General features: G+C 43.9%; 1 protein-coding gene across 4 annotated transcripts in view; it reads left to right on the top strand.

Annotated features, from left to right (window-relative positions):
• Nucleotides 1–2,722: 2,722 nt before the first annotated feature.
• The window catches only part of SPIDR (scaffold protein involved in DNA repair), a 336,133-nt gene continuing 325,116 nt past the window's right edge, over nt 2,723–13,739 (top strand). The window contains exons 1-5 of one of the 4 annotated variants that reach the window (XM_084620824.1): nt 2,727–2,818; nt 4,988–5,065; nt 9,942–10,097; nt 11,407–11,485; nt 12,968–13,027. In XM_084620824.1, coding sequence (XP_084476950.1) covers nt 2,804–2,818; nt 4,988–5,065; nt 9,942–10,097; nt 11,407–11,485; nt 12,968–13,027 — 388 coding nt within the window. In that variant the 5' untranslated portion in view covers nt 2,727–2,803. Of the gene's footprint in view, nt 2,819–4,987; nt 5,066–9,941; nt 10,098–11,406; nt 11,486–12,967; nt 13,028–13,739 lie in introns of all 4 variants that reach the window. The other 3 variants (XM_084620826.1, XM_084620825.1, XM_084620827.1) reach the window with 3 other exon arrangements.

The following is a 13,739-nucleotide window of genomic DNA, read 5'->3' as shown; positions in this document are numbered from 1 at the left end:
GCTTGGAAAAGAGATGATTAAGGGGGAGAAGATAGAGGTCTATAACATCATGAATAGTGTGGGAGAAAGTGAATAAGGAAGTGTTATTTACCCCTTCACATAATCCAAGAACGAGGAGTCACCCAATGAAATTAATAGACAGCACAGGTTTAAAACAAACAAATGTGGAATTTGTTGCCGGGGAATGTAGTGAAGGCCAAAGCTGTAAGGGGGTTAAAAAAAAAAAGGTTCATGGAAGATAGGTCCATCAGTGGCTATTAGCCAAGATGGTCAGGGAAGCAATCCCATGTGGTGGGTGTCACTAAGCTTCTGATTGCCAGATGCTGGACCTGGACAACATGGGATGGATCACTTGATAATTGCCTTGTTCTGTTCATTCCCTTTGAAGCTTCTGGCTTTGGCTGCTGTCAGAAGGCAGGATGCTGGGCGGGACAGACCATTGATCTGACCTAGTATGGCTGTTCTTAAATAAACTAGCTTTAATAATATATGTCTACATGTGCTGCAGTCATGCTCCCCCGTTGCCCTGTAGACATACTTTTATAGAGACTGAAGTTCTCTGTCTCTACAGGAGAAACAGTTCTAGTAGTAGCATTCCCCCATAGTATTCCATTAGCGTGCCTTAACCTAATGTAGGATCATTCCAAGAGACAGACCATTCTTTCTACTATCAACAAATTAGTTCTTGTTCAGACAATGGTTGGTGTGATGTTACATGGACGCTTCTGCACAAGGAAATGAATTGCAACAAATCTGATCAAAGTTCAATAAAATTGTGACATACTAGGGTACAAGCCAGACTAATGAGCAGCTACTGTAGTGCCTAGCCTTCTCCTGGACAATACAAGTTATACATCTGTTATTCCTTTAAAAGGAATAACATGAATACAACTTGCCACCCCACACGGAGTTTCCCAGACACTTTAATTTAAACACACTGGATTAGATAAAACAAATTTATTAACTACAAAGATTCAGATTTTAAGTAAGTACAAGTAGTAAGGCATAAAACGAGAAATGGTTACAAGAAAAATAAATATAAAACACAACAGGTGCCTAACTTAACTATAAAAGAAAAGGAGGACTTGTGGCACCTTAGAGACTAACCAATTTATTTGAGCATAAGCTTTCGTGAGCTACAGCTCACTTCATCGGATGCATACTGTGGAAAGTATAGAAGATCTTTTTGTACACACAAAGCGTGAAAAATTGGGTGTTTACCACTACAAAAGGTTTTCTCTCCCCCCACCCCACTCTCCTGCTGGTAATAGCTTATCTAAAGTGATCACTGCTATTACCAGCAGGAGAGTGGGGTGGGGGGAGAGAAAACCTTTTGTAGTGGTAAACACCCAATTTTTCACGCTTTGTGTACACAAAAAGATCTTCTATACTTTCCACAGTATGCATCCGATGAAGTGAGCTGTAGCTCACGAAAGCTTATGCTCTAATAAATTGGTTAGTCTCTAAGGTGCCACAAGTCCTCCTTTTCTTTTTGTGAATACAGACTAACGTGGCTGTTATTCTGAAACCTGTAACTTAACTATGTTAAATTCAAAGCAAAGTTTTCTCATCCCATGCTTTCAGCAGCTTTAGTTACTGACCAAACTTCTTCGATCAGGACCCCTCTTCCAGTCCAATGGTTATTTTTGTTGTCTCTTCAGGTACAATGAATCAATGGGCAGAGAGAGGGGTTTCCTGGGGAGTCTGTCCCTTATTTTTATAGTCCTAGCTCCCTCTGAGAAGCATTGCCAACCGGGAGCAAGGCAACAGGGAGTCTGTGTAGAAGAGAACTCCATGCTGTTTCTTTATTAAGATGTACATTTTTTGACCAGCCTCCTTTCTTGGCAAAGGATAGCCACTTAGGAGGTATTAGTCATCAGCCTTTTTTAAACCTGGCTGAGGTGTCAGCTTGCCCTTGGATTCTGAGGAACCGGTTTAGCCATTCTCCCTACATCTCTGAAAAACATATTTTTATCAGGATCTCTGCTTATGTTTACAGCTTCACCTATAACACTGCTACATGCATTTCGCCACATTATAGATCAGCAAGTTATGAGCTTTTAAATGATCCCTCCCAAGAGATGCGGTGTACAAAAGTTACAACAGCGCGTGGGGCGTGAACACAGGCACATGCCATACAGTCACAGAATCACTTCCTTTTACAAAAACCTGGTTTGGAAAACGGGTCTCCCATAAAACTCAGCCCAGCCAAGCGATCCTGTGACTGCTCCCTGGCTCACCGCCCCAGCCGCTCTGCCGGCCGCACGGGGACTGGCCGTGGGCGAAGCATGAGCTACAAACCCCAGATGCCCAACTGATTATTTAACCCTGTAAGGAAAAAAGCGAGTGGCCCAGGTTCGGGGCCGCCCCCGCGCAGCTCCCCCTGGAGCCCGCGGAGCGGGGGCGGTGGCTGGCGCCCCCCGGGCTTCCCTTGAGGGAGGAGCGAGCTCCTTCGGCTCCCAGCCTCTTCCCACTGCAGGCAACGGAGGCTTCCGCCATCGGCCCGCCTGGGCAAGGCGAGCGGACCCCGCGCCCGACGCCGCACGGGCCACCTCAGTAAAGGCGGGGAAGGCACGACCGCTCTCCGGTCCCTCGGTTACGTCACGCGCATCCCGGCACGCCTATCCAATCAGAAGCCGTTGTGTCGTGGCGCCAAGCTGGAAAGGAGGGGGCGTGGCAGAAAGGGCTCAGGCCCCGCCTCCAGTCCGGGGATTGGAGTTCGGGCTCCCCGCGCCTCCTTCCGAGGTTTCCCTGTCACGTGGGAAGGGAGCGGCTGTTGCGGCGTAAGGGCCCGGGGGAAGATATGCCCAGTAGGAAGGTATTACCGGCCGGTGTGCGAGCGCGAGCTGTGCGGGGCCTGCGTGCTGGGGCCCTGCGGGAAGGGGACGAGGGAGGACTGGAGTTAGTCCCGCAGTGGTCTGGTGCCAGGGCTATGTTAGCTTCCGTTTGTACAGCGCCTAGCACAGTGGGCCTCGTTCGGTACCGTTATTGGTTTGTTTTACAGCGGGCCCCTAGGTACACGTGGGAGCCTCCGAGCAGAGGGCCTTAGAGGCTAGTGAAATACAAATGTTAAAGATACGGGGGAGCTAAATTGCAGGGGCAACTCAGTGTGGCCCCCCTGCAGAGGAAGAGAAGATAAAGCATTGTTTGCTATTTTAACTTCTTACACACAGGGCATGGGCTCCTGTCAGTTTTCCCATTTGTAACCTGGGGATAAAGATTCTGATGTCCTTTGTAAAGCGCTTTGAGATCTACAGAAGAAAAGCAATAGGCAAGAGCTGTTTATTATTACTATGTCGAGCTTCAGAGGAGTAGCCATGTTAGTCTGGATCTGTAAAACGGCAAAGAGTCCTGTGGCACCTTATGGACTAACAGACCTATTGGAGCATGAGCTTTCGTGGGTGAATATGACGATGCATCCAATGAAGTGGGTATTCACCCATGAAAGCTCATGCTTCAATACGTCTGTTAGTCTATAAGGTGCCACAGGACTCTTTGCCTATTATTACTACGTTAGCTGCTGTGGGGACTGCAGCATATTTGTCTTTAGAGAGGGATGGTGGACAAAAGTGAAGAATCCTGGCTGCTGTGGGCATCTCTTAGGCATTTGCGTGCCCATGTTTAGTGTTTAATCTCTGATAACTTGTAGAGTGGTCTTACAAGAGAGGTTGGAGCCATGGCCCCCTGAATTCTGAGCATGGCATTATCAGAAACAGACACCTTGTGCGAACATGCACATGTTTAACTTTAATTTCATCTCCAAATAGTGTCTATGTGTAGGCCTAAAGTTAAGCACATGCGGAAGTGTTTGCAGAATTGGCAAGCCATTTAAAAAAAACTGACCAGCTATCCCAATATGCTACTAATGTTGTTGACATAGCCAAAGTGTAACAGCATTTAGCCTGAAAATGATGGTTCTACTATATCGTGGGTTCTCAAATTTCATTGCACTGTGACCCTCTTCTGATAACAAAAATTACTACACGACCCCAGGAGGCGGGACCAAAGCCTGAGTCCACCTGATTCCCAGTGTCCCGGGTGGGGGAGCCAAAGCTCAAGCCCCACTGCTCTGGGCAGGGAAGGGGTCAAAGCCCACGTGGACTTGTAAGGTAAACTCCCTTCTCTTCATGTACAAATATATTTTTATGCCTGTATCTGTAATTTTCACTCCATGCATCTGAAGAAGTGTTGTTTTTTTTTATGCTTATGCCCAAATAAATCCCTTAGTCTTTAAGGTGCCACCGGACTCCTCGTTTTTGTGGATACAGACTAATACGGCTACCCCTCTGATATCATGTTAATACTTTTCCCCCATTATAATAGGTAAGACTTGTAACATTTCCCTAGCCCTTTGTGTGGAAGCTAACTGTTCCCATGTTTGGGTCTGGAAAACTGCAGTGCTCACTAACCACCCGACTGGATTTTCTTTTCTTTTTTTTTCCTGTAGATTCCAATAAAAGGTTAATTCTTACAGGACAGAATATCATAAATCAAGAAGCTAAAGCCTTGCAAAAGAACTCTCCAGTTATAGGTGTCTCTCCTGAAATTTTAATATATTTCTTCACATTTCCAGGCTCTCTCTTTGGTTGTGGCCAAGAGAGCTAATGCAATTCTTGGATGTATTAATAGGGTAATATTGAGTAGGCCTAAAAAGAGTATATTTTTTCTGTATTGGCACTGGTGTGATTTCTACTTGGATGTTGTTTCCAGTTCTGGTGTCAATGAAGTAGAAGGTTGGTAATGTACCCTTACATTTTAAAGTGAATTTAGTAATGCTGTATTACACCATCATGGGTTCAGCTCTGGTGTCTACAGTATCAGGCTCAACAGAGTGAAAGTCACCTCTGCTCAGGGCTGGCCTTACCATGAGGCGAACTGAGGCAGCTGCCTCAGGTGCCAGGCTTGGGTGGGGGGGCGGGGGCCACTAGAACCCAAAGTGTAGAAAATTGTGTCTGCTGCTGGTGCATATGTATTCTCTCTGCTCTAGATGCACAGAGATGGTGGAGTGCTCTGCTGGAAGAAGGAGGGCACAAGAGACATAACAGGCAGGCAAGCAGAAGAAAAGGTGAGAGGGAGTAACAGAAAGCAGCAGGAGCTGCAGAGAGAGAAAAGAGGAGGAGTCTCTTATGTACCTTTCTAACACCCCCAGGAGCCTGGAATGATTAACGCCAGCTTCTCAGGGAGCTTCCTGTTTCCTGCTGCTTCCCTGAACCCACTTGAGGAGAACAGGCAGTCAACTGAAGTAGTAGGAGCCAGTTAGGCCCTTAAGACGCTGATATCTTCCCTCACTCAGGCCCTGCTACCAGCCTGCTTATTTGTCCTTTTCAAATGAGTGTTGAGAGCCACTATAGCTGTCACAGAACAGCATTCATCATTCATGAGTGAAAGAAGAAAATGCCCCTCGGGAGCAGCATTCAGAAAAAGAAAGATAGAAAAGCTTCCTTTGCTTTCTAAGCAGGAAGGAGCTCTCCTGAGATACATAGACACAAATGTTCACGGTGAGTCTTCCGGCCCCAGTGAGGATGTGAGTGGTGACGAGATGCCTGATCTTCCAGTTAGTCAGAGTGCAGGTGACCTGGTAGTTACTGCAGCATCCATATCTCCATCTCAAATGGATGTAACCATACGCATTCCTGAAGAAAAGTGTAGATCAGAGAAGAATGTGGTGGAGGCACAAGAAACAGCTGTTGCTGAGTTTAGTTCCTTAAGTCTAGATGATCCAGGACTGTGGACCCACTTGCTTGTACTGCATGGGCCACAGCAAAAACTTCATGTTCCCCAAAGACAATGAGAATAGAAGTTTCCATCCAACACATTACTGGCATGAAATCCCCAATGGTGACAAAGTGGAGAGGCCATGGCTTATGTACTCAAAAACCCAGAATGTTGCATACTGTTTTTCTTGCAAACTCTTCCAGCCTAATATTCCAGCCACATTGGGTTTGACAGGAACAAAGGACTGGAAAAATTTGGCTAGAAATCTGGCATGCCGTGAGAAGGCAGCAAATCACCAGAGAGCATTCCACAGGTGGAAAGAGCTTGAGGTGAGACAAAGGTTAAAGGCCACCATAGATGATCAGCTTCAAGAGCAGATTGCATCAGAGTCTCTTTACTGGAAAAATGTTCTGAAAAGGCTCGTTGCCATTGTGAGAATGCTTGCTACCCAAAACCTAGCACTGAGTGGTGCTTCAGATCAGCTGTATGTGCCAAACAATGGAAACTTCCTTAAAATTGTGGAGCTGATGGCTGAGTTTGATGCTGTACTCGAGTAGCATCTAAGAAGAGTCACCACCCAAGAAATAAGAAAAGGAGTACTTGTGGCACCTTAGAGACTAACCAATTTATTTGAGCATAAGCTTTCGTGAGCTACAGCTCACTTCATCGGATGCATACTGTGGAAACTGCAGAAGACATTATATACACAGAGACCATGAAACAATACCTCCTCCCACCCCACTCTCCTGCTGGTAATAGCTTATCTAAAGTGATCACTCTCCTTACAATGTGTATGATAATCAAGTTGGGCCATTTCCAGCACAAATCCAGGTTTTCACGCCCTCCGCCCCCCCCCCCCCAACTCACTCTCCTGCTGGTAATAGCTTATCCAAAGTGACCACTCTCCTTACAATGTGTATGAAAATCAAGGTGGGCCATTTCCAGCACAAATCCAGGTTCTCTCACCCCCCATCCCCATACACACACAGACTCACTCTCCTGCTGGTAATAGTTCATCCAAAGTGACCACTCTCCCTACAATGTGCAAGAAAGTACACACCCAAGAAATGTACACACATCACTACCTTGGAAAAAACAATTCAAAATGAGATCATACAGTTACTGGCAACAAAAGTCAAACAGAAGATTGTGGCAGATCTGAAGTCAGCAAGATATTACTCTGTTATTCTGGACTGCACACCTAACATCAGCCATACGGAACAAATGACTTTAATGGTGCGTTTTGTAACAACACCAGAACCTAGTGAAAATGTCCCTGCAATGGTGACAGAGCATTTTCTAGAATTTATTGACATTGATGATATTACAGGAGCTGGTATAACAAATGTGCTTCTTAAAAAGCTGGAAGATACGGGAATTGCAATAGCTGACATGAGAGGTCAGGGCTACGATAATGGTGCCAACATGAGAGGAAAGAACAGAGGAGTGCAGACACGGATCTGAGAGTTAAACCCTCAAGCTTTTTTTGTCCCAGGCACTTCTCATTCATTGAACTTAGTGGTCAGTGACGCAGCATCAGCTTCTAGTAAGGCTGCAGAATTTTTTAATGTAATTCAAAGCATCTGTGTATTTTTCTCTGCATCAACTCATTGATGGCAAATTTTGAAGCAACATCTGGGAACATCCTTTCTGACAGAGAAACTACTGAGTGCTACACGATGGGAAAGCCGAGTGGAGGCGATAAAGCACCTGCCCTTACCTGCCGAGTGGAGGCAAAAGGCACCTGCCCTTACCCAGTTCTTAGGGCTCAGGGTGTAATCTTCTGCGGGTTTGCAGGTCCTTTTTACCAGTGAAAGAATCTTACACAGCAATATCCATAACCTCTATTTATTAACAGTTACCAAAACAGAATACGCTCACTATGCATACAGTGCTCACCACTCCCAATAAGGCAGGCAAACTTTTCTTGGTGGCCAGTCAAGATTAGATCGTCTAGGGCACCAGCTTCTGCACAGTATGATTGCCAGGGTGTTGAGGTCTGGCGATTCTGATCTTGGGCTGTGTCCTGGAGTTAGGTTTCAAAGAACTTCCTTTTGGACCCATTTATGTAGTTAAATCTTGTATCCTTCTTAGCTATACCTTAACCAATCATTTTAAACTAAAATATTACAAGGCTGTATTTTTCACCAGTCCTAGCCCATTACAGCACTGTTCTTTAACTCATCATTCCTCAGCACCTTAGTTGAATTAAATCTTGCAAAATTAGTTATGCAACAGACAGAAACAATGAAAGAATCACAGAGACCATACAGATAAAAAAATAGAGAAGTAGGGATCATAAAGGCAAAACAATAGGAGTATAGATTTCATAATCACAACTGTTGATAAGTGGTTTCTTGCCCGACAGAATACAATCAAACAAAGTTTTCTTTAAACATCTTAAGATCTGTTTCCTTATCTGGTGATGGGTGGGTACTATCAGGATGGGAGCGCCTTCTTAACAGACTGATAATACATTGTTTTGGTGCAATTTAGATGGAATGTGAGGATGTGACTCTCTGCTTCTTAGCTTATGGCTGCTGCTGCTGCTTACTGCAGAAAAGGGCCTCAGACCTTACAAAGTAGTTGTGGATTGTATCTAGATTTTATAAAGTATTTGGTCCTTAATACAGACATTGCTGCTATGAATTTGGGAAGGACTTTTATTTGAATAGGACTATTCCCATTTAAGGATGGGGGAAGGGAGAGAGAAGATTTTGGCACTTAACATTTCAAATAATTTAATCAAATTTTGTTTATAAAACAGTGATCTGGATATCCTATGTACAATCTAAAACTGTAATTGTTCCAAACTCATAGTTTCATAGGGTTTAAGGTCAGCAAGGACTGTTAGATCATCTAGTCTGAGCTCCTGTATATCTCAAGCCATTACATTTTCCCCAGATATCTCGATATTAAGACTAAATACTTTAGTTACGCCAGGTCTACACTGTAAACTTACATCCGTATAACTACGTTGCTCAGGGGTGTAAAAAATCCACATCACTGAGCAATGCAGTTATACCCCGGCGCAGATAGCGCTGTGTCAACAGGAGGGCTTCTTCCATCAACATAGTTCCTGAAGTTCTCATGGGAGTGGATTAACTGCTGACAATTCTCTGTACAACTTCAGAGTACTGGCCCACACCTTCTGGTGTCCTCTCTCCAGCTGTGGACAATCTCTGGTGCTTCAGAGGAGGGTGGGGAGGAGAGGGAGACAAACAAAGCAACCTAGTTACGTCTGGACAGTTGTGCATTGGGTGAAAAAAAAATCCTTTCTGCCTCCTGCAGGTGACCAGATAAAGCATGAGATTTGATTATAGTTAAGGCTCTGTGTTTGTCATAGAGGTCACGGAAGTCATGGTTTCTGTGACTTCTGCAACAGCCCTGTGTGGCTGGCCCAGGAGCCCTCTGAGCAGCTCAGGCAGCCCCTGGGCCAGGTGCGCCGGCTGCTGCTGGGGCAGTCTCGGAGGCCCCCTTGCCCCTCAGCAGCAGGAGTTTGGGCGTGGGGGGAGGTAAGGGCTTGGGGTGTGGGGCAGTGCTTACCTTGAGTGGGGGGCTCCGCTCCCTCAGCTCCCCTAGCTCCAATGGGAGCTGCAGAACCAGGGGTTGGGGAAGAGCGGAGGCAGCACGTGGAGTAGGGAGCTGCTGTTGCCGCTTACCAGGAGCAGGGTAGGGAGCCAGCTCCAGCAACCCCCTGGCCCAGCACCCTCAGCTCCCTTCTGGGCCGTGACTTGCCTCCCAAGAACCCGTGCCCGCCTCCCCAGTACCTGAAGCCCCGCCCCCCTTCCCAGCGCCCACAGCGCCCTTCCGCTTTGTCTAGCTTCAAATTCCATCCATTGGATCTTGATATACCTTTGTCTGGTAGACTGTAAAGCCCATTATTAAATATTTGTTCCCTATGTAATTACTTACAAACTGATAGAGTTACCCCTTAACGTTTTCTTTGTTACACTAAAGAGATTGAGCTCCTTGAGTCTATCACACTTAAGGCATATTTTCTAATCCTTTAATCATTCTCCTGGCTCTTTTCTGAACCCCCTCCAATTTATTGAAAAGCAGAAATTACAATTCTTTGTTAAGTATTCAAACCAAGTATACAGTTCTTTGATAAGTATTCTTGATATTTGATAATCAAGATCCAGATTAACTAGACTTTATTGTACTTAAAATAAAATTAAATATGAACGCTCAATAGTTTAATGGGTTTACAATTTTCTTTGTAGAGGAAACGAGCTTGGGATGCTGAATGTATGTCTTTTCCGGATGAGACACCTCTAGCGTTGAGAAAAGCAAATGTTGGGACAGCAGTGGCTACTTCTTCCATTTCCAGCGCATGGCTTAAGTGTGGCGATGGATTTCAGAGCACTTCCATGCTTGAGGTAAAATCCTGGTTAACCTGTGGTGTAGGCTAGAGATGCAAACTGATGATCATAAGGCTTCCCCCCCAAATTCGCTTTTTATGCACAATCCAAAAATAACAAACCTACTGTTTATAGCAAACATACAACAAACTCCTCTCCCAAAATTTCCATCAGTTGAAATTTCATGTGTTCCATCTCTTCTCCCCATGTTTGCTTATATTGTCAGTTGTCCTCCTCCTCTTGGAACACCACTCAAAAGTTGTGTCAACAGCATATTGTTGAGTTGACAAGGTAAGCAGAACTGGAAAACAAGACTGCACAGAATTGGTTTTCATTCCAAAGTGTAATTCTCTCTGCACATGATGGTATCTTACACTTATCCTGGTCAGTACCTTTCATCTGGAAAGAGCTCAAACATTTCCAAACTATATTTATAGTATCAAAAAATAATTTCTTCCGTTCCTGGGATGCAATACAGTAGCTCTTTAAAAGTTCACAGCAACACTCAACAACAGTTCACGGCGTATTTCAGTTGATAGTTCAGTTTTATGTCTCATTCAAAATGGCATTTGCAGTACCTTTACCTCTATTACCTCTCTGGGATGTAGAGTGACCAGATGTCCTGGTTTTATAGGGGCAGTCCGATTTTTGGGTCTTTTTTCTTAAATAGGCTCCTATTACCCCCTCCCCACCCCCATCCCAATTTTTCACACTTGCTGTCTGGTCACTCTACTGGGATGTTTGTTCAATTCTGGCTGAGATTGAAGGAATGCTATCTACTGAATCTCCAACTCTGCATCTTCTTGCATTTGGTTTTTTCCCTGTAGTCTCTTATCCAAGTACTGGCCAGGCCCATTCGTGCTTGGTTTGTGAGATTTTTATAAGAGCAGAGTCAATACAACTGCATGTTTCTTTCCCTGCCCCTTTGAATATGTTAAGGATCATATTTTCCAACTTTCAGCCTGCCCTCCCACGTTGGAATTAGAGTGAAATTGTTGCTTATCTCTACCCCCCACCCCTGGTAAAATGTAATGTCAGTGCTTTGGGCAGGGAGAGTGGATATTTTCCTGACCCAGAGCAGAGATTATGCAGTTCTGAAGTTGTTGTTCCTTGGGAAGAGTGTGAGGGAATTACTCAGAATCAGTAGGACTGCTTAATATATAATGCTTTTAATAGAATATAAAGCTCACTGACTTGAAAGTGAACTGCCATGTTAATGTGAATAAATAATAGTCACTGTAACATACAACTATTCTATTACCTTGTTCCTTTAATCATTTGGTGTGCGTATATAAAATATATATATCTATATTTTTTTGTCATGTAGACATCAGAATCTTCTGAAAAGAAGTCTAGAGCTGATAAGCATCTTGGGCCACTGCTTACCTCTGCTGAAGGCACACTAGGTACTATCACTATTTCACATTAACACTGTAGAAGCATCTATCAGTTTGCATTGTCCATAGAAGTTTTCTGAGTTCTTATCTGTGACATCAGCTGCTTCCACCTACTGGCATAGTCTATGCATACAGAGGGTGATCTCTCGAAGAAATAGAACTGATCCTATCCCACTTGCACCTGCATTCCTGGTCTCCCTCTCCCCTGATCTCCAGATAAAGATCCTGAAGGGAGGCGGGAACCTCGGCCACTGCTTTTGTATGTGCGAAAGGAGCTCTACTAATGCTTCATATATTGTATACTTCATATCCTGCCAGGGATAGTATTTTTAAAGTTTTTTCACGGTTTAAAAAAAAACAACGCTTAAAGTGTTTAGAAGGAAGGAGAGGCAGTTGTGTACTCCACTTGGAGACAGATAAATAAGGAGACTAAAGGTGGAGCTGGGGGGAAAAGAAAATGGACCCTATCAGCTGGATTGACAGCAGCAGCATTGCTGCTTTCATATCCTTTTCCCTTTGTGTGAGGACACCCAGGATAGCAGCATGGAGCAACTACTATCGTGATAGGAATTACAAAAATAGATGCAGCCATAACAGTAAATTTTTAAGGGATGATTTGACTTTACAGTTCAAAAAGAGCCTAGATATGATGTAAAATAAGTTCTAATTTGTGTGTGTGTGTGTGTGTGTGTATATACACACACACACACACACACACACTATATATATATATAAATAAAAAATATGGCAATACACCTTATTCCAAAAAAGCCCTAGACTTAATTTAGGAATGCAATCAGCCATTGATGAAATGCAGCTACCTCTGGTAGAACATGTCAGCGTTACTATGCACTCTTAGAAGAGTTACATATTGGTTTACAATTAAAAAGTGAAGAATAATGCTTTATCTAGGTGAAACTTCAGGAGAATTTAAATTATAATTCCATGAGAAGGAGTTTGATCAGTTAGCCAGTGATAGCACTCCATTCATGTACAAAATGCGCTGGGATAGTGGTTCCCTAACCTCCTAGCCTCCATTGCCAATCAAAGTCCCCTCTTCCTTATAGATGCAAGGTAGGGAAGCTACTGCTGCAGACTCTTTCCACTTTTCTTCACAGGAGTTTGAAACCCCCACAGATTTTGCAGGCTCTCTTCAGGTGTGTCACTTCTACCCCCTTGCCTCCAGTCTTGCCTTTGTCTCTCTATCTGCTCCAGAGGCTCTGCTGCCTCCGTTGGATTCCCTGAGTTAAAAATAAGTAAGATAATGGGCATCTCTTCTACATGCTACCCCCTTGCCTCCAGTCTTGCCTTTGTCTCTCTATCTGCTCCAGAGGCTCTGCTGCCTCCGTTGGATTCCCTGAGTTAAAAATAAGTAAGATAATGGGCATCTCTTCTACATTCTATCTTGGAGTTCAAAATTATGCTTTTCCAGATTTTTGAAAGGAATCTGTGTTGCGGGTGGGAGAAGGTGATTTTGTTTTTTTCCTCCAGTACAGATACCCAACAATTGGATTTTTCAGAATGAGAAATCAGACTTCAAAGTGGAAGGAAGTAAGAGATCTCATTTGCCTTGTGCCTGCCTGTAAACTGAAATTCATTGTGCTACTAAGCTGTAATCCTCTTCCTTTATATGCATTAATAATAATGGGTAAAAGGTATTTTGGAATACCCATCAGTTGTCTTTACTTTATCTCTGAAAACATGTTGGTTTCACCAGTTGTCTCTGAATGAACTGTTGTTCTTAGTTACTCCTGAGCAGTTTAATTGCCTTTTCTAATTTTGCTATGACAGTGAAAGGCTCTACAATTCTGCATCTTAACTTTTGTTGTTATGATTAATGATGACACATTATTAGTTTTTGTGTAAATTACCACACATATACTAAAAAAAAAAAAAATCCAAAAACTGATTTTACTTTGAGACTTCAAATACTGTATTTGAAGTGTCTCTGCAGAGATGGAGCCTGGAGGTGACAATGTGATCCAGAGGAATGAGCAGGGAACTGTGTCAAGATTTCTAGTCCTGGCTCTGCTACTGACTTGCTCTGTGGCCTTGGCCAAGTCATGTGACCCCTCTGCCCCACATTCTCTTTCTGGAAATGGAGATGCTAATACTGGCCTCACAGAGTTGTAATGAAGATAGATAATGCTTTATATTTTAAAAGTGTAAGTGGTAATGCTGTAATATTTTAGTATTAAGTGTGGATACTCAAATAGTTGCACCTGATATTGTGGGGACAGGATTTATGATTTATTTCAGCTCA

This window comes from Lepidochelys olivacea, assembly GCF_965140295.1.
Source record: "Lepidochelys olivacea isolate rLepOli2 genome assembly, chromosome: 2".
NCBI classification, from domain to species: domain Eukaryota; kingdom Metazoa; phylum Chordata; order Testudines; family Cheloniidae; genus Lepidochelys; species Lepidochelys olivacea.
Note: the sequence above shows the minus strand (reverse complement) of the source record. Positions and strands in the feature narration are given on the sequence as shown.